Genomic DNA, 22,215 nt, shown 5'->3' with positions numbered 1-22,215 from the left:
GTATGCCCACATCGCTCACTTTCTCTGTGAGCCCCAGATCCCTCATCAAGCCAAGCCCATGCATAACTCACCATACCACATACCAAGAGAAAACCTGAGATGCAGGAGCAGAAATCTGTACCAAAAAAGTCACCAGCTAGACTCAAGATATGTGGTTCAGTTCAATTCCCTCCCCATTTCTTGAAGCCCAATTGTAAGAGGAAAAATGGTTTAATGATGACAAGGTATAGACTAAGGGCTGCCATAAGTCAAGAAAACTACAGAGTTCTGTGAGGGGCAAGGAACATTCGTTCCTATCTCCAGCCTTCTGCCCACTCCCTATCTATAGCTCATCCATGGTGCCTACTGGGTGTGAGAGCTGTTGCTGTTCTGCTTCTTAAAACTCTGCAGCACACATAAAACAAACAAAAAGAGCCACAAAACAGCCACTATTTGTGGGGATGTAAAATGGCATAGTATAGCAGTTCCTCAAAAAAATAACAATTATTGGCTCAGTGCCCATAGCACAGTGGTTATGGCACTGGCCACATACACCGAGGGTGGTGGTGGGTTGGAACGCAGCCCAGGCCAGCGAAACAACAATGACAACTGCAACAAAAAATAGCCGGGCATTGTGGCAGGCGCCTGTAGTCCCAGCTACTTGGAGGCTGAGGCAAGAGAACTGCTTGAGAGTTTGAGGTTGCTGTGAGCTATGACACAACAGCACCCTATGAAGGGCGACATAGTGAGACTCTGTCTCAGAAAAAAAAAAATTACCATATGATCCAGTAATTCTACTTCTAGGAACAAACTCAAAAGAATTGAAAATAGAGTCTCAGAGATATCTGTGCATCCATGTTCGTGGCAGCATTGTTCCCATCAATGGAACATACATACAATGGAACATTATTCTGCCTTAAAAAGGAAATTCTGACACATCCTATAACATGAATGAACCCTGAGGACATTATGCTAAGTGAAAGAAGACAGTCACAAAAAGACAAATACTGTACAATTCTACTTATATCAGTTACTCATCAAGGCAGAAAGCAAAATGGTGTGGGGGGGTAGAGAATGAATTATTGTTTGTTACAGAGTTTCATTTTTGTAAGGTAAAGAGTTCTGAAAATGGATGGTTGCAGAACAATTTGCATATGCTTAACACCACTCAACTGTACACCTACAAATGGTTAAAATAGTAAGTTTTATGTTGCGTGAACTTTATTACAATAAAAAAAAATGGGAGGAAAGTACCTCAGAGACATGATAATGAACTCCATCTAGAGCTGTAACAGAAAAAACAATCAGGGCAAAACCAAATGCATTCTAAAATCCATTGTATCCATGTTTGCTTATAAACATTGATCTCCAAAACTGGACATTGGACATGCCAGTTAACCACTTAGGGCTCCCAGACCAAAGTCTTAGAAGGTGAACTCCTTGAAGGCAGGAACTACTTCCAGTTCTTTTATATCTTCTCAAAGCACCTAGTTCGGGGCTCTGTTTAAGCTATCTCAGAGAATCAAGCAAGGGGCCTCCAAGGAGGCAGAACAGTGAGAAGACACCTCTTGAGGACATGCTTCCAACCCAGCCCTCCTCCCTGCTGTAGCAATGTTATTCAGGTCCATGAAATCTGCAATGCCCGTAGATCCAGCAGCAGGAACAGGGAAGCTAAGCCACGTGCTCAGGGGACCATATGGCTACAAACAGCACAGATCAGCTAAAACGCCACAGGGAAGGAAGGGAGGGAACTGGCAGGCCACGACAGGCACAAAAGTCTCAGGCAGGCTCTGCTAATCGCTGTGAAGTGAACATGCTTCTCTGCTAACCTGGAGAGACAGAGAGCCCTCCCCTGCATTTCATTCCTTAAGAAGTAAAACTGCTCAAGCAGACAACAGAAACCAGTCTTTCAGTAGGCCACTTTTATGCAGAGAATACTGTGTTGAGTTTCATATTTCTCAGGAGTGAGCCTCTTGGCAAACACCGATCTACAGCTTTGCAACACTTCTAGAAATCAGTAATAGGACCCCAGAGGCATCCCGTTAAAAAGGCCAAAGACTATCCTACGCAGGCTCTTTTCTGTTTATTTTAGCTATGTCTTGTACAATTAATTCCTTTAAAAAAAAAAAAAACAGGGAGACTGCTGAAGAGAGAATCACTATTTGCTAAGGCCTTACAATCACATGATTTTTAGAGCAGAATGGCTCAGCAAAGATGTGTAGGACTTTCAGACTACAAGTGTGAGGACTCGAGTACCTTATGACATTTTTTTTGGTTTCCTTGAAAAAGTTGCTTGGCATTAACAGACACTTTAAATCAAGTAAAATGACAACAGAACTATAGTTGGGTTCTAGGTTATAAAAACTAATGCACATAAATTTTCTTTTTAAATTTAATGCTGATGTCTACTATTCTACAACAGAGACTGGCAAACCATGTGGCCCAAGAGCCATCCAACTAGCTTCATATTGTTAAGTTGTTGTATTGGAATACTGCCACACTCATTCATTTACATATTGTCTATTTTCATGCTACCATGGCAGAGTTCAGTAGTTACAACACAGACTATTACGGCCCACAAAACCTAAAATAATTATTATGCAGTTCTTTAAAAAAAGCTGGCCAACACCTATACTAGAACATATTAAAGAATAACATACTTAGGAGTATATGCCAGTTAATATTTATGAAGAGCTAAATGATCCAAATCATTTCTAAGCAAATAACTGCCATTTACTTGGAGATTTAATCCTAATTTTCTAAACAACGAAAAAAAATCAACTATGTGAATATCAACCTATTAGGGACTGGTTAATTAAATTATGGTGCAGCCTTACTGATAGGACATTATCATCAATTAAAGAAGTAAACCAAAACATTTATTTTGGTTCCCTTTTTGAACACCCCTAGACACAGATAAAGTAATCTATCTACCCTACCTATCCATCTATCTACATAAGCCCCCAAAAAGAAAGATAACGGAAGACAAGAGCACTGCAACACAACTCCGGAAGCTAGTAAGCAGGTGGATGAGAGTACCTGACGCACTGACCCACAAAAGCAAAATTCTTTCCTAGTGATGAGAAAACACAATAGCAAATCTGCTTTATATTGCAGAATCCCTCTCTACTCCCCAGCTTGCCAAAAGACTCAGAAACCGTTAAATCAAGCATTTTAATTGGGAATGAAAATGTGACTAAAAACTAGTATTGGTTTCAAATCTTTATAAGCAGCAGCTAGATTTTTTTTTTTTTTTTTGGCTGGGGCTGGGTTTGAACCCACCACCTCCAGCATATGGGGCTGGCACCCTACTCCTTTGAGCCACAGACGCCGCCCAGCAGCAGCTAGATTTTAAGATGTATACCCTAAATTCCACATACCTGTTCATTGCTTCTAACCCAGTGTTTTAATAGCTCATTCTTAAATAAAAGATTAGCAAATATTGGAGGTACATTTCTAATATGAAAACTAAGTAACAAAAATAACCAAAGGGGGAGGAGGGAAAGATATGGGTAGTGGAAGAGGGCCTCGAAGAACACAAAAATTTAAGAACCAGACCTGGTGGCTCACACCTGTAATTCTAGCACTCTGAGAGGCCAAGGAAGGAGGATTCCCTTGAGCTCAGGAGTTAAGAGACCAGCCTGAACAAGAGCAAGACACTATCTCTACTAAAAACAGAAAAACTAGCCGGGCATCGTGGCAAGTGTCCCATAGTACCTGCTACTCAGGAGGCTGAGGCAGGAAGATCACTTGAACCCAAAGTTTGAAGTTGCTATGCGCAAGGCTGACATCATGGCACTCCTGCTTGGCCAACAGAGTGAAACTCTATCTCATTAAATCTAAAAAATAATTACTCAGACTGGCTTGGCGCCCATAGCTCAGAGAGTAGGGTGCCAGCCACATACACCGAAGCTGGCGGGTTCAAGCCTGGCCCAGGCCAGCTAACCAATGATAACTGCAACTAAAAAATAGCTGGGCAGTGTGGCAAGCACCTGTAATCCCAACTACTTGGGAGGCTGAGGCAAGAAAATTGCTTAAGCCCAAGAGTTTGAGGTTGCTGCGAGCTATGACGCTTCAGCACTCTACCGAGGGCAACATAGTGAGACTCTGTCCCCCCACCGCAAAAAAAAAAATTGCTCAAAGAGCTAAAAGATGATATTCACCTCTGAAATAAATACTGAAAAAGTAATTTAAAAATTACTTTTTAAAACAGTAGTAAGAAAAGAGAAATATCCAGAGAATCAAAAAAAAGAGCTCTTTAGAAGTTAAAACAATATCACATCAATGAAACAGCAGAAAGATAAATACACAGAAATTTGAAAGAATAGAAGATGAGATAGAAAATAGGAGGAAAATTTTGGAAGACTACCCCATAAAGTCCAATATCCAAATATAAGAGTTCTATGGGGGCAGGAAACAATTACGAGAGGGAATTTACCTAACAAACGCAATCAGTGTAACCTAATTCTTTGTACCCTCAATGAATCCCAAATAATAAAACACACACACACACAAACACACACAACAAATATAGGAGTTCTAGAAAGAAGAAAACAGAGCAACTAGATAGATAGTTGGGGGAGGGGGAGTGATTCCCAAAACTAAAAAACTAAATATTGAGGCACAATATACTCATGTATGGATAAGCAAAGCATATCACTGTTACATATCAGACACCAAGATCAGAATGAAGAAACCATACCCATATAGGAATGTGATATCACAATGTTTTCCCACTCCTAAGAAAACAAACAAAAGAAAAAACCTCTGATAGCTGACAACTGAAGCAATACTTTAACAATTCTGATGGAAAATGACTTCTAAAATCAAATTCTGTATCCAGCTAAACTATCAAGGGTAAGCAGAGAATGAACATCAAAGTTCTCAGAAAATTTACCTCCCAGACACTCTTCTGCAATGAAGTTAAGAGACTATGTGCCAACAAAATGAAGTTATAAATCATAAAGAAAAAGCCACAAGATCTAGTAAGCATACTTCCAATCCAAAAGTAGGGCAAAGAAACTCCCTCAGGATAATGGTGAAGAAAAACTCAGATGACAGGTCTAGAACTGACAAAAAGAGTAACTAGTACAGACTGATGAAGGTCACAGGTTCCAACGAAGTATTACTGAAGATCAATTAAAAGACTGGTAAGTTTTTGATAAAGGAAGCAATGCCTTAATTTACAATCTGACCCAAGCACCCCATGTCTTATCAATGTACTTTAAGGAGGAACAGTATAGATAGATTAGGGATCATCATACTTTTAGGTAAAGGGTCAAGCAGCAAATATCCTAGGCTTTGCAGGCTATCTATTCTGTTACAACTACTCAACTCTGCCATTATAGCATGAAAACAGCCATAGACAAATATGTTAACAAATACACATGGCTATGTTCCAATTTACTCGCAAAAATAAATTTTAATTTCACATAATTTTTACATGCCACAAAATATTTTGTATCAATACAAACCCCACTTTTTAATGTAAAATCCACAGGCCATACAAAAAGAAGTGCTAAGCTGACTTTGGCCCATGGGCCATGAGATAAAGAGTATGATCAACTCTGTCTTTAGGGGAAAAAAAAACAGTATGATCAACTCTGTCTTTAGGGAAAAAAAAAGCTATGTCACAGTGTTTCATGTACTCTAGTTTGGGTATTTTTGCCTATCTTTTTTATGATTTTTTTTCCCTATTTTAAAAGCAAATATAATGCTGAAGAATTTTTAAAACTCAAGAAGTTTTAAAACCCTTTACCTACCTATAAATACATTTTTCTCTCTACCCTCCAAGTAGGCCTATGTCCAAATGAACTAAATGTATGTTTCAGGTTCTACATGAGATTGGTCATTCCTCATAATTCTCAATTAGATGGTTTCCAGAGGCAATCTACTCTACTTTGGCATTGTAATGAATAAAACTTCATTGTAATGATAAAAGCCTCACTTTGTTACTTTAAAAAGTCCTAGAGTCCTAGATTTTAAAAAAGACAAAAGGTTCTTATAGGCAGTTCTCCCTTTTCTAGTTACCAATTAAGTCATATTTAAGATAAATGTGAAGCTATTGGCTCAATTATCTAAATCCTTTGAATTTCCTTCTTCTGCAGTACCTTCGTTCCCTAAGCAGCAAAGGCCCACAATTCTTCAAAATAGTCTAGGTTTTTCTATAAACTCAGTTTCAACTAAGGAGGGGCTGGTAAGGACAAGGTAAAGGATCCTCTCTCACAGACCCTCTAACCAGCGGTTCTCAACCTGTGGGTCGTGACCCACAGATACTGTATTAAAGGGCCTTGGCATTAGGAAGGTTGAGAACCACTGCTCTAAACAAAGATGGTGAATACCAGAATGCCGGCCTCCCTTCTTGAGTGAATAATTATCCTTTCATTGTGTAGCTACAATCTTACAACAAGCCTGTGGCTCAGTGAGTAGGGCGCCGGCCCCATATGCTGGGGGGGGGGGGGGGGGGGTTCAAACCCAGCCCCAGCCAAACTGCAACAACAACAACAACAAAAAATAGTCGGGCGTTGTGGCAGGCGCCTGTTATCCCAGCTGCTTGGGAGGCTGAGGCAAGAGAATAGCTTAAGCCCAGGAGCTAGAGGTTGCTGTGAGCCATGTGATGCCTAGGCACTCTACCCGAGGGCGGTACAGTGAGACTCTGTCTCTGCAAAAAAAAAAAAAAAAAAAGATTCTAACAGGAAGCATGAGTACAGAATAAGTGAGTTCCAAATAGGTAGAGCAACCCGAGATCAAGTTTCTGTATTAGTACACTCCTCACACAGAAAGAAGTGGAGGTCCATTTTGGTCGGCATCAAGACTTGGAAGATGCAAGGGACCAGGGTGACTCCCATACCCATCCACTGAAAGGGGTGATTATGGCTTACAGCTGCCTAGATACCACCTACTAAAAGAGGGAAAGAAGCCACCTACCCATTCTGTGACCTACTGCTTTAAACAACATAAAAAAGAAACTGAAGGAAAAAAAAATGGAGACTTTACCTCTTTAATGTTTACATGGATGGAGCTGGAAAATATTCTTCTTAGTAAAGTATCTCAGAAATGGGAAAAAAAGTATCCAATGTACTCAATACTACTGTGAAACCAATTTATAATAACTCACACTTGCATATGAAAAATGAAACACAACTTTAGCCTAGGATGAAGGAGGGAAGGGGAGGGAGAGGGAAGGGGAGGGAGAGGGAAGGGGAGGGGGTGGGAGGGATAATAGGGGATAGTAGGGGGACCACAACTATGGAGCACATTGGAAACACAAGTTGGATCTACATGTGTAGAACACAAATGTCCTAATGCTATAATTGGGTAAATGAGGTGAAAGCTAATGTTGATTAGTACGATGTAAGCACTCCACTTTGTACAACACACTGAAATTGGCATAAATGAATTTATGATCTATGTACAAAAGACGTAATTAAAAAAAATAAAATGAAAAAAAAAAAAAAGAAAAGAAAAAGAAACTGAAGAAATCCAGCCAATCCCTCAGAGAATTTGCTAAAATTTTATCAAAGATAAACAGCCTCAGGATTTTTCAGGCTGACATTGCCACCTAGTGGCTTTCCAACTTAAACTCAGGCTTAGCAGACAGAAAATAGCCATCTGCCAATCCAAGAATATGAACACTTAACCACTTTCGGCCCATAAAGACAAAACTTCCAAAATATCTTGGCAAAAGTGAAAATGGGATGGAAAATATTATAGCATTTTGGAAAGAAATGGAGAACATGTTGACAACTCAAGTTACTAAAACCTGCAATTACGAAAAAAAATTATTATAGCACTGCTGATACAACAAGGAATCTATTTCATAATAGCTCTAATTCCCTTCAAAGCAATCCATCCCAAGACACACCAATGGAGAACTCTCAGAAACAAAACAAAGCCACAAAAGCTCCAGAACACAAAGAAGGGAAACTTGAGGTCAACAGATGCTCCTTAATTTATAATTTACCTACATCCATCACAACTTGAAAATGTTTTAAGTAGAAATACATTTAATACACTACATTTATAATTTCTACATTTACCATTCTACATTATTAAATGTAGAAATACATTTAATAACTACTACTTCTACTTAATACACTCTATTTAACACCACAGCTTAGCCTAGCCTACCTTAAATGTGCTTAGAATGTACAGAAGCCTATATTTAGACAAAATAATCTAACACAAAGCCTATTTAATAATAAAGTATTGAATATCTCATGTAATTTACTGAATACTGCACTAAAAGTGAAAAAAATATACTCAAAGTATAGTTTCTACTAAAAACTGTATTACTCTCACACCATCATAAAGTCAAAAAAATCGTTAAATCAAAATCACCTTAGGTCAGGGATTGTCTGTACTTAGGCAGAGAAAATCTTAGAAAATGCCATTTGCTAAGCAGATAAAAAAAGAACCCCTAAAATATGAGAGATATTTCAAGCTAGCTAGCTAGAAATTCCAAAGTTCTTAGGTTTCTAAGCCCCTTAAAATAAACAAACAAACATACACATATTCACACACACACTCCCACCCCACTGGCTTGCCTTGAAATATTCAAGAGCTGCAGCATTTCTAAGTGTTCAAATCCTTGTATTATCACTTCTCTGGAAATATCCACTATGCATATCAAGATGCTGAGAATGACTCACCTTGGCAACAAACTGCTTGTCCTTTTGGTCCAAATTAGCAGTGGGAGCCACATAGTCTCTCCATATTCTCAGCCTGCGCTCCTTAGCAAACCTAGCAACAAAGAAAGGATACAAGATCATTCAGGCAGACTATGTTAGCAAATGAAATCCACCACCACCAAGGGAGCACACAACTAATGCAGAATTCTTCCCTTCCCTATAGACACAACCAGGAGAAAGACCAACAGTCACACCAGAACAAAGAGTGACAGCAAAAGAAAATATCCACGAGGTATGTATACCATAAACCCATGGCTAGAAGACTGGTCCAGGTGTGCAATTTTTTGAGCCCAGACAGACAAATCTACCTTGACAATTAACCCTGGTTTATGCAGTATTTTCTTAGTGACTATTAGAAAATTTCAGTTAACAAATACAGAGCAATTGCTTTCTTAAATGGGACACACACATAAGCAAACCTTTAGAAGCATGGGCCTGGTCAATTTCTACTTGAGTTATAAAAAGGTTATCAACAATCAAATTCTGTTTAGAGCAAAATGTCACCAATTTTAGTGCTCTAAAATAGATGAAAAATAGATAAAAATTCCTATAGAAGTTTACTGACAAGAGTTTAAAGAATAGTTGAAAAATAGATAAAATTCCTATAGAAGTTTACTGACAAGAGTTTAAAAACCATGTAACCAAAAATTCATTTTGAAGTATTAAGCTTAGTAGATATTTTCTGAGTCAATCTAAGAATGGGAAAAGGAATATGTACAAAGATGTGAAAAAAAAAAAATCAATGAATAGCTGTCTTAAAAACTACTTACAAGTAAGTGTATACATGTGCAGTGAAAAGGAACTATCATTCCTGAAAATAGAATTGCAATCTTTTGCACTAAAATGAGAAAAATACAAAGAATGTAGTAGCTATAAAAGCACATTAATTCCATGCAGAGAATACAATCTTACCTATAACACAAATAGCTCAAATGCAGCATGCAAAACAGCAGACAGTAGTCACATATTATAGAAATACGATTTGCATTCCCTGGTCTATAGCCTATTTTTTAATGATGAACAATCTGCAAAAAGTCTATAAATCTCCTAAAGATGTTATAAAACATGTAGATACTACTTTCATTGTATTCACGTTTCTTTAAAAAGGGGCAGTAACTTAATGCAAAAAAACTGCATCAACCAAAAGTATAATTTAGACTACCTAACAAGATTTTCTGCACCATACAAAAGAAATTGAGCGTCACAGAATAATGAGAAGTATTTGGAATACTGTACTTGATAAGGGTATTATATCTTTCTAATTTAACTGAAGAACAACATAATAACTAAAAAAAAATTTAAGTAATCACTCTTTTTTCATCAGACAATGTATATTTTTGTTCAATGTGCCATATGAAATGAGCCAGATTAAAATCTAATTTTAAAAAAAACTTGCAAATATTTCTGCTTACAAGGTACAGAAGAATATAAAAGACCTAAGAAAGGGAATGAATAGTATAGTTATTCAATTCATGCTGTTGCACATCTCTTTGCTGTACATCTCAATGGCAAAAATATAGTTATCAAGACCATAATAATTTTGAAATTCTGAAATAAGCCATACAACAAGCCTTGAGAGTAGACCATAGTTATTGACTGTCTTAGTGCAAATGCACCCTGGGAGGTGGTGATTCGGATTTTCCTAAGCATCATTTCCATTCATTTACTCTTACTACCTGCTTTATTTTCTTCTATTTACCCTTCAAATGGAGCAAGTTCACCAATTTACCCCTTCAAGTGGAACAAATTCACCTACATCTTGACCTTGACATTGCAATGGCCACCAATTTTTAGAATTTCCACACACGGTTTTCTGGAAATTATTTAGTTCTACATCGGCTTTAATCATAGGAACTAAGCCAAAAACATGACAAAAGTACCTTAGAGTAGTATTAGCACTTTTAATTTAAAAAATACTTTTAAATAAACTGAACAGTAAGCTTCATAAGATCGAATGGTCCTGGTTTAGGACCCACAGGTTCTATCTTTCCATCATATCCTGACTCTAGCCTTTCTCATTCATCTTCATCAAATGAGCCTCAAGTTTATTTCATTCCAAATGCCTAAAACCCAGAAGATAAAAGAGAGACTCAGGAAAAAGTGACCTGAAAACATTTAAAAAGCAGATCAAGTGAAGAATAATGTCTGAGTGAAAAACCTAAGCTCTTACTATCCAGCACTGAATTAGACAGACCGAGGTGTAAGTCACTCCTCTATGAGGAATTTCCCTATCTCTTTACTGAAACAAAATGGACCCCACATACAGGGCGAGAGAAGATCAGTAGGTGTCTTTCTCTAAAGATCCTTAATAAGATGCTGGCTATAAGGCCTCCCTGATGGACCTTACCTCTCAGCCGCCCTCAACTTCTCTGCACCCCGAGTGTAAACTGCAATCGACCAATCCACACAGCGTGCAAAACCTTCCTTCAAGAGGAGCTCTGTGATGTTGCCATTCTGAAAAACAAAGCACAAGAGAAGGCAAATACAGATTAGATTCTGTCACAAGAGAATCCATTCTCTAGACTTCTGACAAAATTAACATTGTCCCAATGTATTCTACAGTTTGTGATTGTTTTCAAAGAAGTTTCTCTCATTAGGAAACCATCCCCAAGATGGGAAACACAACTCTGAGACTCCTCTCAACAAACAGCCATAGCTTCATATCCCCACAACACACAGCATGGTAATTCTACTTAATAGAAGTAGGATAAATGTTAGTGGCATTGAATGGAATTGACATTTCAATAGTTCTTCTTATGGGCAGAGGAGGATGTTAATCTTTAGCAGAGATTATACCTTATTCTTCCTTCCCCTAAGATCAGCACTTCCTCCCCTTTCATAAGGGGAGAGCCAAAGAACAGGCTGAGTAGGGAATAAAAGAAGCTACATTTTGCCCAGTGAATTACAATTCACATTCTACAGTGACACAGAGCCATCTGGCAGGGCACAGCCAGACATTCAGTACTTCAGAAGAAACAGACATGACCTTGGCACACTCCAAACCAAGCCTCACAGCCTTCCACAACTGCCACCGTGAAAGAATTATCTAGCCAAAGAATAAATAATAGTAGTTTAACTGTATTTGGACATAGGTTACAATAATGGAAATCCATTCAAACTTAGGTGTTAAAAAACAAGGTCATTTCATGTTTAAGAATAAACTCATCTACCAAAGTGTACAACAGGGTAAAACTCCCCAACAGAACTACAAGAACATAATTTCCTGCTACAAGCAGAAGTAACAGACCAACTAAATAAAGACTGGAATACACAAAATAATTAATTTTTCCATACAATAGTTTCCTCCTCTTTGGTCTACCAATAATCCAGAAAACTGACCTCTTGACCTGAATACAAACCTCACCAATCCTATTTTATAAATTTCAGTTTTACTTCTAAATTCAGCAGTGGTCAGCCTTTCCTGTTGGCATCCTCTAGGACCAAACACTTGGAAAAATAAGTGATAAAGTTCCTCTTCCCTTTATAAACCCAATAACATTGGGGATTAATTTTCTAAAGGTGAGAAAATACACAGATTTGTGCAAATCCTTAAGACAAAGGGATTCTCCCAAAAAAAGTCTCAAAATCAGTAGATGGTAATCCTGCCAAAATATTTAAACAGATATTAAAAACAGAGAGAAAGAAGAGAAGCAAACACCAGCTCTACAAACCCCAAAAGCACCCCTGATCCATTACAACATAGTCTGCACAGGAATACTCACTGGATGAAGGATGGTACCCAAAATGTTCTGGTTGTGGCAGCTCTCCAGAATGATCTGAACATCTCTCTGAAGCAGTCGCGACTCAGTGAAAAATTTGGCTTCTGCAGCAAAAGGCTCTGGTGTTTCACTGCCATCTGCTTCCCGTCGAAAAGTCGGGCACTAAAGTGAATTAAGACAGGTGAATATCACCCCACAGTGAGCTTTCCAGATTGTACACATGCCAGAAAGCTAAGTTCAGGAAAGTCTGAAATCAGGTCTTCTAACGCTTTTAAAAACATACTGACAAGAAAAGGACTGGAAATATCATTTCAGACTTTTTGATAAAGGCAAATAAAACCATACTACCATGAAGAAAATAATTTTATTATAATTACAGTTGAGAATGGCCCCTTACTAAGATAAGATTTGTCAGTACTTAGCTTTTAATCTTTGGCATTTCAAAAATCAAAATTAGTATTTTATGTCAATAGATGCCATATTCAGCAAACTTCAGAGTCTCTCATCTCTCCTATTCTAGGTTTACATACTGAACAATCTCTAAGCACAGCCCATTCCAAAGAGACCGAGAGTACTTAAAAAAAAAAAAAAAAAATCCAATTAGAATTGCCCCACCATGATGTTTAAACCAAAACAAGAATAAAGTACTCTAAAGTCAATGTTAATGGTCCATACCAGAAAGACAGTGGATCTGAAATACCCAAGTAAAAGAATATACCTATAAACGAACACTTCTACACACCCTGTGCCCACCACATAACCCAGTCTGACCTTGATCCCTGACAGCATGACTGTAACCAGGTAGTAATCTGGGAGGAGCAGGGCCCTGACCACACTGCCGTCCCGCACGTGCTCGATGATGGCTGCATGACAGAAAAAAATACTTTAAATCATTAGCAAAAGGTGTGCCAAGGAAAAACAATGCCCAATCAAACTGCATTTAGCACAGTTCCCCTCTCCGAAACCTCTGAAAAGTGAGGGTACGCTGGCAGATCATTTAGTTTTGCACAACAGACACTTGCGCAGATGATTCCTGGAGAATACAGGCCAGACCTGCTTCTCTGTCTTCTGAATCTTGAGGAACCTCGTGGCTTACATTAAAGCTTTGTTATTCATAAGCAAGAATGTTCTCTTGAGTACCAGGTACCCAGCAAAAACTAATTCAGGACTGGTAATAATTTCATTTTACTATCTGTGGTTAGTAAGGTCTCAAAGAAGGGCCAAAAACTACACACACATACACATATATTATATTATATATACACACATACATACAGACAGACAGACATACACACACACAGTTGGTCCTCCAGATCAGCAGGTTCCCATGTTTGTGGATTCAACTAATCAGAGATTGAAAATATTCAGAAAAAAAGGAAAAAATTCCTCCAATTTCTAAAAACCAAAACTTAAATTTGTTGCACACCAAGTATTACATTGAATCCAAGAAGATAAAGTGATGCATAGGCATTATATGAGGTATCATAAGTAATCTAGACATGATTTAACGCATATAGGAAGATGTGTGTAAATTACAGTCAAATGCTATGCCATTTTTTATCAGGGATTTGAGCACCCTCAATTTTGGTATCTGTGGGTGATAATCTTCCCCATGGATACTGAGGGACAACTATATGTGTTTAGATAAACACAGAATATGTGTTTCTACCTCTAAGTTTTAGGGGTAGTATTTAAGTAGCCTTATTTTAGTAAACAAAACATCTCTAATGTACAAAATACCAGCAATTTACCACTTTGCAACACTAAAGGACTAACCTCTGCAAAATACATCTGCTATAACCTATGTGAAATGAATACAAATTCCTTTCCAAATTGGTGTTATTTACCTTTAAAGATTTCCTTTGGATACTAAGTAAGTAAAACAAAGGCTTGCTAGATTTTTATAAACCTCAGGAAGCAAAGAGCGCAATTAGAAGGAAATGATCCTGAGTCATAGCTGTCTTTTCCCGCCAGCCTCACCATTGACAGGCTTCTGGTGGTGTGAGTCCACAAAGTGTCTTGGATTCTCAATGGTGTACTTGAGGTCCCGGATAGTATGTGAACCGTTCCCCTCACTCCACATCCCTTTCTTAGCTGCCTTTGCTTGTTCCTCACATTCTGAAAGCCGATTCTGCTCAGGACTGGAACATGAAAAAATAAACAAGTGGGGTCAGTGAGTTCACAAATAGAAATATGAGGCTCTATCCCCCAGGTCCCCCGCTCCCCGCCCTGGCCACCAAGTTGGTCTTACATCTTTTTTGGGGTTTGAATGAAAGTTTTAAATAACAAATTATTAAAAACGGGGAGGGATGGTAGGTAATAACTGTATATAACATTAAATAATGTAACACAGGTGTAGATTCCCAAATGCATTCAGATGCACAGATTGACTACAGAGTACTTTTTTCTGATGATGACTGGTGTAGAAATGTGTGAATCTGGGTGGCTTTTTACATCTAGCCTACCATTGCATGAAATATTGGGATTTCTTCAAAATGTGTGTGTCATACTTCTTTTGGGAGGGGGGTTGTTTTCTTCTTTTTTCTTTTTGAGACTCCTACAGAAGCTGAATTTATAATTTAGAAACCTTTAATTTTGTTAATCCTGTCTGGGACACTTAAGTATAAAATCTGAAGCATTATTGCTTTAGAATATTCAAATAAAATTTCCTGACCAAAAAAAAAAAAAGAGAAAGAAAGAAATAAGAGGCTCTTTGACAGGGGGTTTCTTTCTTCAGCATCTTATCCCCTTGAAGAAACTCAAACATTTGTTTCAGATCCATGACTTACAACTCATTCTATCACCAGAAAATCACCATGAGTGCAATTTCCAGGTTCCAAACTTGTTCCTTCAAACAACAGATTGAATTGAAAAGAGCATTTAATGAGAAAAACTTAACACACATCTCAGTATTGCCACCATTAGTGATTACAAAAAAACAAGTTAGTGGCTCAGAGGGGTGCTACTCCAGGGGGGTACAGCTTCATTTAACCACCCCAGATTCAGGAACCAGAATCCAGACACAGCTCAGCAGGACATAGCACAGGCAAGGTGACTAAGAACCACCCTTACTCTTTCTTAGTCTACAGAACTAGCCTGGGGAATGCTGAGTGAACACCGTTATTGCAAATAACGTTACCTCAAAACTACCTGTACACAAGACCAGCTAAGCAAAAACAGTTTGAAATGGAAGCCTCCTCCTTCATTAAGAGAAAACCAAACTACATGAAGGAACAGTGTACGTACGTTAAGTAGACAGACCAAAGCAACTTAAAAAAAAAGGCTAGAAATGGCTCTTCTCTCCCTTCACACCTGGTACCAAGGCCTACATGCATAAAACGCATTTCCTCCCATGGTCACCAGTAGGGACTTCAAAGCAGACACAGATAACCTACCATGGCTCTCAAGCAAGCAAGTTTTCAGTTTCTCTCTTCCCTTCTTTCAGTTTCTCCTCTCCCCAAAAGCAACCACATCCTCAAGGATTCAAATCCACAGCCATAATTAGATGAAGAAATGTAGTATAAGAGACAGAAGCACATACAAAACTGAGGAAAAGAGACTTTAGATCAAGACAATGTTGGAGGAAAAAGAAGGATGGTACTCCAGGGGAGATTTCCTTGTTTAGACGATACAATAAATGCTATGGGATTTTATTATTCGTTGTGATTGCAAACTCAATTCCCCAAAGAACACTGCAAGGATAATAATCAAGCCAGAAATTGCCCTTAAATAAAACCTTGGAATGTTTCAAAAAATACCACTTAAATCAAACATCTTAATTCAAAAAATTCTCACATGCACACACCCTAATTACAAAGTCCAGTAAATGTCTCTCTGCAGTCAGAAAGAAGTATATGGTGAAAAACATGACCCCAAAGTCTATGAAAGCAGAAAGAAGGCAAAAGGTGCACGTCTGCCTTTGCTCATCCTCATCACTGGCACACCTCATACCAATATTTTTCTAAAGTCTTTTCTAAGGCTACAATAGTCATCTAAAATAGCAAGAATTTAATGATTTAAAAACAGTGTGTTTACAGACTCCAAATTACTAATGTGGCATATCACTTTTCAGAGACTAAAGTGTTCATTAAAGCCAGCTGCAATCCATCCTACCGCGAGCCAACACTAGTGAACTTAAGCATAATAAATGTGCTATAAAACTTACATATATAACACTCCTTTCTAATAAGTTCACATTGCCATAAGCTAAACAAATATTCTTATCTGCTAATTAAGTATCTACACATTCATAAACCAGCACACACTTCAAAGTCTTTGTATATAAATTTTCCCCTGAATTTCAAAACAGAACAATTGAGGTCTTATTCACCTGCTTAATCTTCACTGCACTTATTCCTTGTACTTGATACGAGAACAGACATATAACAGATGATATATCTGTTTCTTGGTTTATTGTCTGTCTCCACATTAGAGTCTGCTCACTGCTATAGTCTCAGTGCCTAGAACACAACCTAGAACATAGTAAGTGCTAAATAAATATTTGGGGATGGATGAGTGGATAAGTAACTGAACATCTATGATCTAAAACCTGTTGACTCTTATGAGTAGACTTGCCTGTTTTCAAAACCTGCTGTTAAAGTAGCTATACATGTCAAACACCACTAATGAATTCTGAGTGACCTCAGGGCACAAAATAATCCATAACTAACAAGAATGTCCTAGAAGCGAGCCATGAAAGCATCTGAAGTTACCAATTTTGTTAGGGGACAAGAATGAAAATGCAGCGAAGCCAATTTACAGTTGACTACCCAACCAGCTGAAGGAGGTTGGAGGGACTGAAGGATAATGAATACTTACTTATTAGCTCTCATGCCTTCTCTTCGGGTGGCTAAGCCCTCTGCAACCAACGACTCTGCAATGTTTTCCCCATTGGTATCTAAGGAGGGAAAAAAGTGATTTAAAAGCAAGATTCAAACTTGCCTCCAATAGAAACAGAGCACAAATGGGACCACTTTCATACTCTGCTCTTCAAGGAGAACAATGCTGCCAGAGAAGTAGACAAGGCAGCAACATAGCACTGGCTTGTTCAGAAAACCTCTTCTCCCAAAATGTCTAGTCTCTAGCACTCAAAGGCCTATTAATCTTCTTCTTGAGAACTTTATTCTTCATTTTCCAGTGTATCTTCAAGCCAAAGGCAATCTCAGGATCCACAGGAGACGGTAAAGAAAGCAGGACACATGCAGCTGGCATCTCACAAGAACATAAAGCCGTGACCAAAGGAGCAGAGACCTGGAGCTGAACACAAACTCCGCTGCACAGCAGCCTAGACATGCTCTCTTACTACCTGAATCTGCTCATCTCTAACGTGGCAGAGCTCTTGCCTTAACGGGTAATGTACATAAATTACCAAGCACAGCGTCAAGCACATGGTTAAGAATTAGGAAAAGTGTGTCACTTCACCCTGTAAAATCAGAGATTCATTTAGGGTTGTCTATCACACTTTATACCACAGAGCTGAATTCCTTTCTAGGATGTCCTATTCCTTGCTACAAGAAGACACCAAAACAAGCGATATCAACTTAAGAATGATTTTCTCTTGTCCTCACAAATATACAGAGAGAACACTGGCTAGACTTCTGCTCTCTGACACAACAGCCTTCAAAACCGACGAGAAGTCCAGCCGCCCAGACGCTGGCACTATGGTCATGGCGGAGGGGACGGCTGTGCTTAGGAGGAATAGGCCGGGCACCAAAGCGCAGGATTTCTATAATTGGCCTGATGAATCATTTGATGAAATGGACAGTACACTAGCTGTTCAGCAGTATATTCAACAGAACATAAGAGCAGATTGTTCCAATATTGACAAAATTCTTGAACCCCCTGAAGGCCAAGATGAAGGTGTATGGAAGTATGAACATTTGAGGCAGTTCTGCCTTGAGCTAAATGGACTTGCTGTCAAACTTCAGAGTGAATGCCATCCAGATACTTGTACTCAAATGACAGCAACTGAACAATGGATTTTTCTTTGTGCAGCTCATAAAACTCCAAAAGAGTGTCCTGCTATAGACTATACTAGACACACACTTGATGGTGCTGCATGTCTTCTGAATAGCAATAAATATTTTCCCAGCAGGGTTAGCATAAAGGAATCATCTGTAGCAAAACTAGGATCAGTATGCCGTAGGATTTACAGAATATTTTCACATGCTTATTTTCATCACCGGCAGATATTTGATGAATATGAAAATGAAACATTTTTGTGTCATCGGTTTACTAAATTTGTGATGAAATATAATTTGATGTCCAAGGATAACCTGATTGTACCAATTTTAGAAGAGGAAGTTCAGAATTCAGTTTCTGGGGAAAGCGAAGCATGAAGGGAATCATAGAAAAATGTACTGATCACATAATTAACATTAATTATGTACTGTATATATATCATTTTAGACACATCAATCATGTATTCATATTATAGCTTCTTTGTTTATTGTAGGTTTTGTATGCTATGTTTGCCTTTTAAAATGGGAAATACTTTTTAAGTTATTCATAAGCTGTATATTCAATGGTGTGGCACTCATGGTTTTTAAATAAGATTAGTATTATCTGTTTATAATGCCTGTTAATAAAAGAATTTACAGTTTGGTAAAATTGCTGCTAAACAATCATTGGATTACAATCCTCATCAAATAAACCCATGTGTAAAAAGATGAGTGAGCTTGAGGTTTCACAGAAGCCATTTACTAAAGAAATAGTAATGTTTTCCTTTGGTTTTACCCTGAGTTTAGATGTTCTAGGAAATTCTATAGTACATAATTCCAACTTAACTTTTCACGTTCCTAAAATGAGATAAAAGTGTTTTAAAAATCTGTTCATAGTTTTTGGTATGCATATATGATTATGTGTATATCAAAATATAAAATGCACATGAAACATTAGTAATACTTAATCTTACTATGCTACATAAAGTATATTCTAAACCAGCATACTTGGATTCATCTTGCTGCAACAGTGTGCTGTTACATACAAGATGATAAGGCACGTAAATAATGTTCCCACTGGAAACTTGTCCTGGCTGCCTTTCTCATTACTTTTAACTCTCTCAAACTAAGTTAGCTAAGAAGCTTTTCACCAGACTGTGATTTAGTGGTGGCTTATATCTATTTATATTTGTATTAATTGCTTAAAGATTATACCTCAGATTAGCAATTATTTTACACTACAGGAAAAATGTATTTGCATAGGCTCTTATCTTTGTTTTGCAAAATTGTTCTAACTTCTTAGAGAACAGTCCTTAAAATAGTTTGACTCTTCCTGTTAGTAATATTAATCTAACCATCTAGGCAGCATTAGAGTTGAAGAAATATTATCATATTTATTTTACACCCCCTACCCACAAAGTTTGTTTGAATTATATGCACATGTGAGATTATTTACAGTAAATCACAGGTTCCAAGGGTATTAATGAATGTTCGTACATTTCTTTGGACTTTGTTATAATTCAGTGTTTTAAGAAGGATTCAAGTAGAGATTTAACAGTCTTATAATCTATTGAATGCAGTTTTTGATAAAGCACTGGAAGTCTTATTGCCAAATTATAACGAGGCAGTAAGATGGTCTGAAAAATTGTACATCCCATGAAGAAAATATTTAAATCCATCTCTTGACTAGATTGAACAGACATGAAGAACTTCTTTTTTCATTTATAAGAGGTTATTTTGAAGATGAAAATGTATTCATCTTGTTTTTCAAATTTGAGGGAGTAATTTATACCAAATTATAAGTATGTATAGCAAAAATGTGGGAAATAGGCTTGCGCCTCCCCTCTCCACCCACCCCAGTAACACAGTGGTTATAGCGCCGGCCACATACACCGAGACTGGTGGGTTCGAACACAGCCTGGGCCTGCTAAACAGCAATGACAACTGCAACAAAAAAATAGCCGGGCATTGTGGTGGGTGCCTGTGGTCCCAGCTGCTTGGGAGGCTGAGGCAGGAGAGTCACTTGAGCTCAGGAGTCTGAGATTGCTGTGAGCTGTGATGCCGCGGCACTCTACCGAGGGTGAAAGAGTGAGACTCTTGTCTCAAAAAAAAAAAAAAAATGTGGGAAATAGTAGCATACTGAGTGTGTACATATAGTTTATGCCTTTCCAAACCTGCCAGTCTTTGGGGCTTTGAAAAGTGGTATCCCAGCAGCCATAGTCATTTCAGTACCCCAAACCACAACTATCTTTTTTTTTTTTTTTTTTGTAGAGACAGGGTCTCGCTTTATGGCCCTCGGTAGAGTGCCGTGGCCCCACACAGCTCACAGCAACCTCCAAATCCTGGGCTTAAGCGACTCTCTTGCCTCGGCCTCCCGCGTAGCTGGGACTGCAGGTGCCCGCCACAACGCCCGGCTAGTTTTTTTTTTTGGTTGCAGTTTGGCCGGGGTCGGGCTTGGACCCGTCACCCTCGGTGTATGGGGCCGGCGCCTCGCCGACTGAGCCACAGGCGCCGCCCACCACAACTATCTTTTAAGAAGTTTTATGTTCACAATGAAAGGAATGTTGGTTTTGAAATTATGCATTTTTATTTATGTTACTATAAACCAATGAGAATAGTAATTTTTTAAAAAAACTTGCTAAATACTGGAAGACTAAAATATTAAGTTTATAAATTATATATAGCAATGTAGCTATTCTCTCTAGACAGTGTCTCAGAATGGATTTCTGTTGCTTGACTATTAGTGAACTTTTGAACTAAGGTAGTGACTGGCATTCGTGATCTGGTTGAGTATTTTGAAACACAGTTTGAATAATATGGTTTAGTGTTAATGGGGAAATAAAATATGATTTTTTCCTTACTCATTCCATAAAAAAAAAAAAAAAAAAAAAACCGACGAGAAAGATGAACTTAAACATAAAAACCCAACCTGATTAGGTTCTACCCAGACACTTGAAACATTAATTGCATTGCCATGCTACTGAAAAAGCTTTTAGGCTCACTGTCGTCTCTTAAATCTCTGTTTGTCAGCTAAAACCATAAAGGAAGACATCTGTGAGGGAATCATCACATAAAATCTTTAATGTGTCAGAGAAAGCTCCTAGATGCACTGAAACATAGCAGTCTTAAGTAATAGGTAATGCTGGCACAGAATAAAATTCTATGATTTATATTTGCACACTACCCATCAGCTTCTGTAAGCAGTAACAATTACACACACCACTCCCAAGCCCAACCCATGTGTCTCACCACTAGCATACACAAATTTCTTCAGAGACAAATTGTAAGCCTCTTTTCCTACCAAGAAAAGTTGAGGTGCATGATATTTATACAATATCAGAATGCTCAGGTTCTGAGGCTAAGTATGAATCACTTCACCCTTCCCATCGAGATTACTGCTGAGGCCAGACAAAAACACACAATAATAAATTTTACGTTGGCTCTTTCAAAGCAACAGAAACCCCAAAGAATAGAATGTCTGAAGGAAGAATGTCTGAAGGAAGGATTCAACAATTAAAGATCAAGGGCCCGGGTAACAACAAGGTGAGTGACCATAAAACCAGCAAATCAACAATACGCTTAATAGTTCTCGGACATTTTCTTGGTACAGAGCACTCTGAAATTATCTGCTTCTAAAGAATGAGTTCTGAATGCTCCTGCAGAAAAAAAAGCAGAAAAAAATCCATTCCCCTAGGCTGAACCCTCAAAGGAGGCAACCAAAGATGATGGATAAGACAAGGAGACAGAAGTGTGTGGGTCAAGGATCTCACTCTTATTACTTAGAAAATTATGAATTTGATCAAGTCATATATGGAGATAGTATTCAGAGCAAGCAAGTGACTATACCATCTTCAAAAGGCAAAAGACTAATCATCTTCTTTTTATTAA

At 38.1% G+C, this 22,215-nt stretch overlaps 2 protein-coding genes across 2 annotated transcripts in view; one reads left to right on the top strand and one right to left on the bottom strand.

Moving 5' to 3' along the window:
• The window catches only part of SND1 (staphylococcal nuclease and tudor domain containing 1), a 486,203-nt gene that overhangs the window by 412,220 nt on the left and 51,768 nt on the right, over window positions 1-22,215 (bottom strand). Inside the window, exons 4-9 of the mRNA XM_053553506.1 lie at window positions 17,207-17,285; window positions 14,369-14,529; window positions 13,160-13,251; window positions 12,392-12,550; window positions 11,017-11,123; window positions 8,631-8,721 (exon numbers count right to left, since the gene is read on the bottom strand). Of these exons, the coding sequence (XP_053409481.1) occupies window positions 8,631-8,721; window positions 11,017-11,123; window positions 12,392-12,550; window positions 13,160-13,251; window positions 14,369-14,529; window positions 17,207-17,285 (689 nt within the window). The remainder of the gene's footprint in view (window positions 1-8,630; window positions 8,722-11,016; window positions 11,124-12,391; window positions 12,551-13,159; window positions 13,252-14,368; window positions 14,530-17,206; window positions 17,286-22,215) is intronic.
• LOC128560045 (MOB-like protein phocein) lies at window positions 18,028-18,997 on the top strand. The gene has a single exon (XM_053553509.1). It carries the CDS (start codon window positions 18,049-18,051, stop codon window positions 18,724-18,726), a length of 678 nt encoding a protein of 225 aa, XP_053409484.1. The 5' UTR covers window positions 18,028-18,048; the 3' UTR covers window positions 18,727-18,997.

This window comes from Nycticebus coucang, chromosome 11, assembly GCF_027406575.1.
Source record: "Nycticebus coucang isolate mNycCou1 chromosome 11, mNycCou1.pri, whole genome shotgun sequence".
NCBI classification, from domain to species: domain Eukaryota; kingdom Metazoa; phylum Chordata; class Mammalia; order Primates; family Lorisidae; genus Nycticebus; species Nycticebus coucang.
This window is presented reverse-complemented; position numbering and strand designations above follow the sequence as displayed.

Excerpts from the sequence above, each read along its gene's own strand:
- LOC128560045 (XM_053553509.1), top strand. The coding sequence starts at position 18,049 with ATGGTCATGGCGGAGGGGACGGCTGTGCTTAGGAGGAATAGGCCGGGC.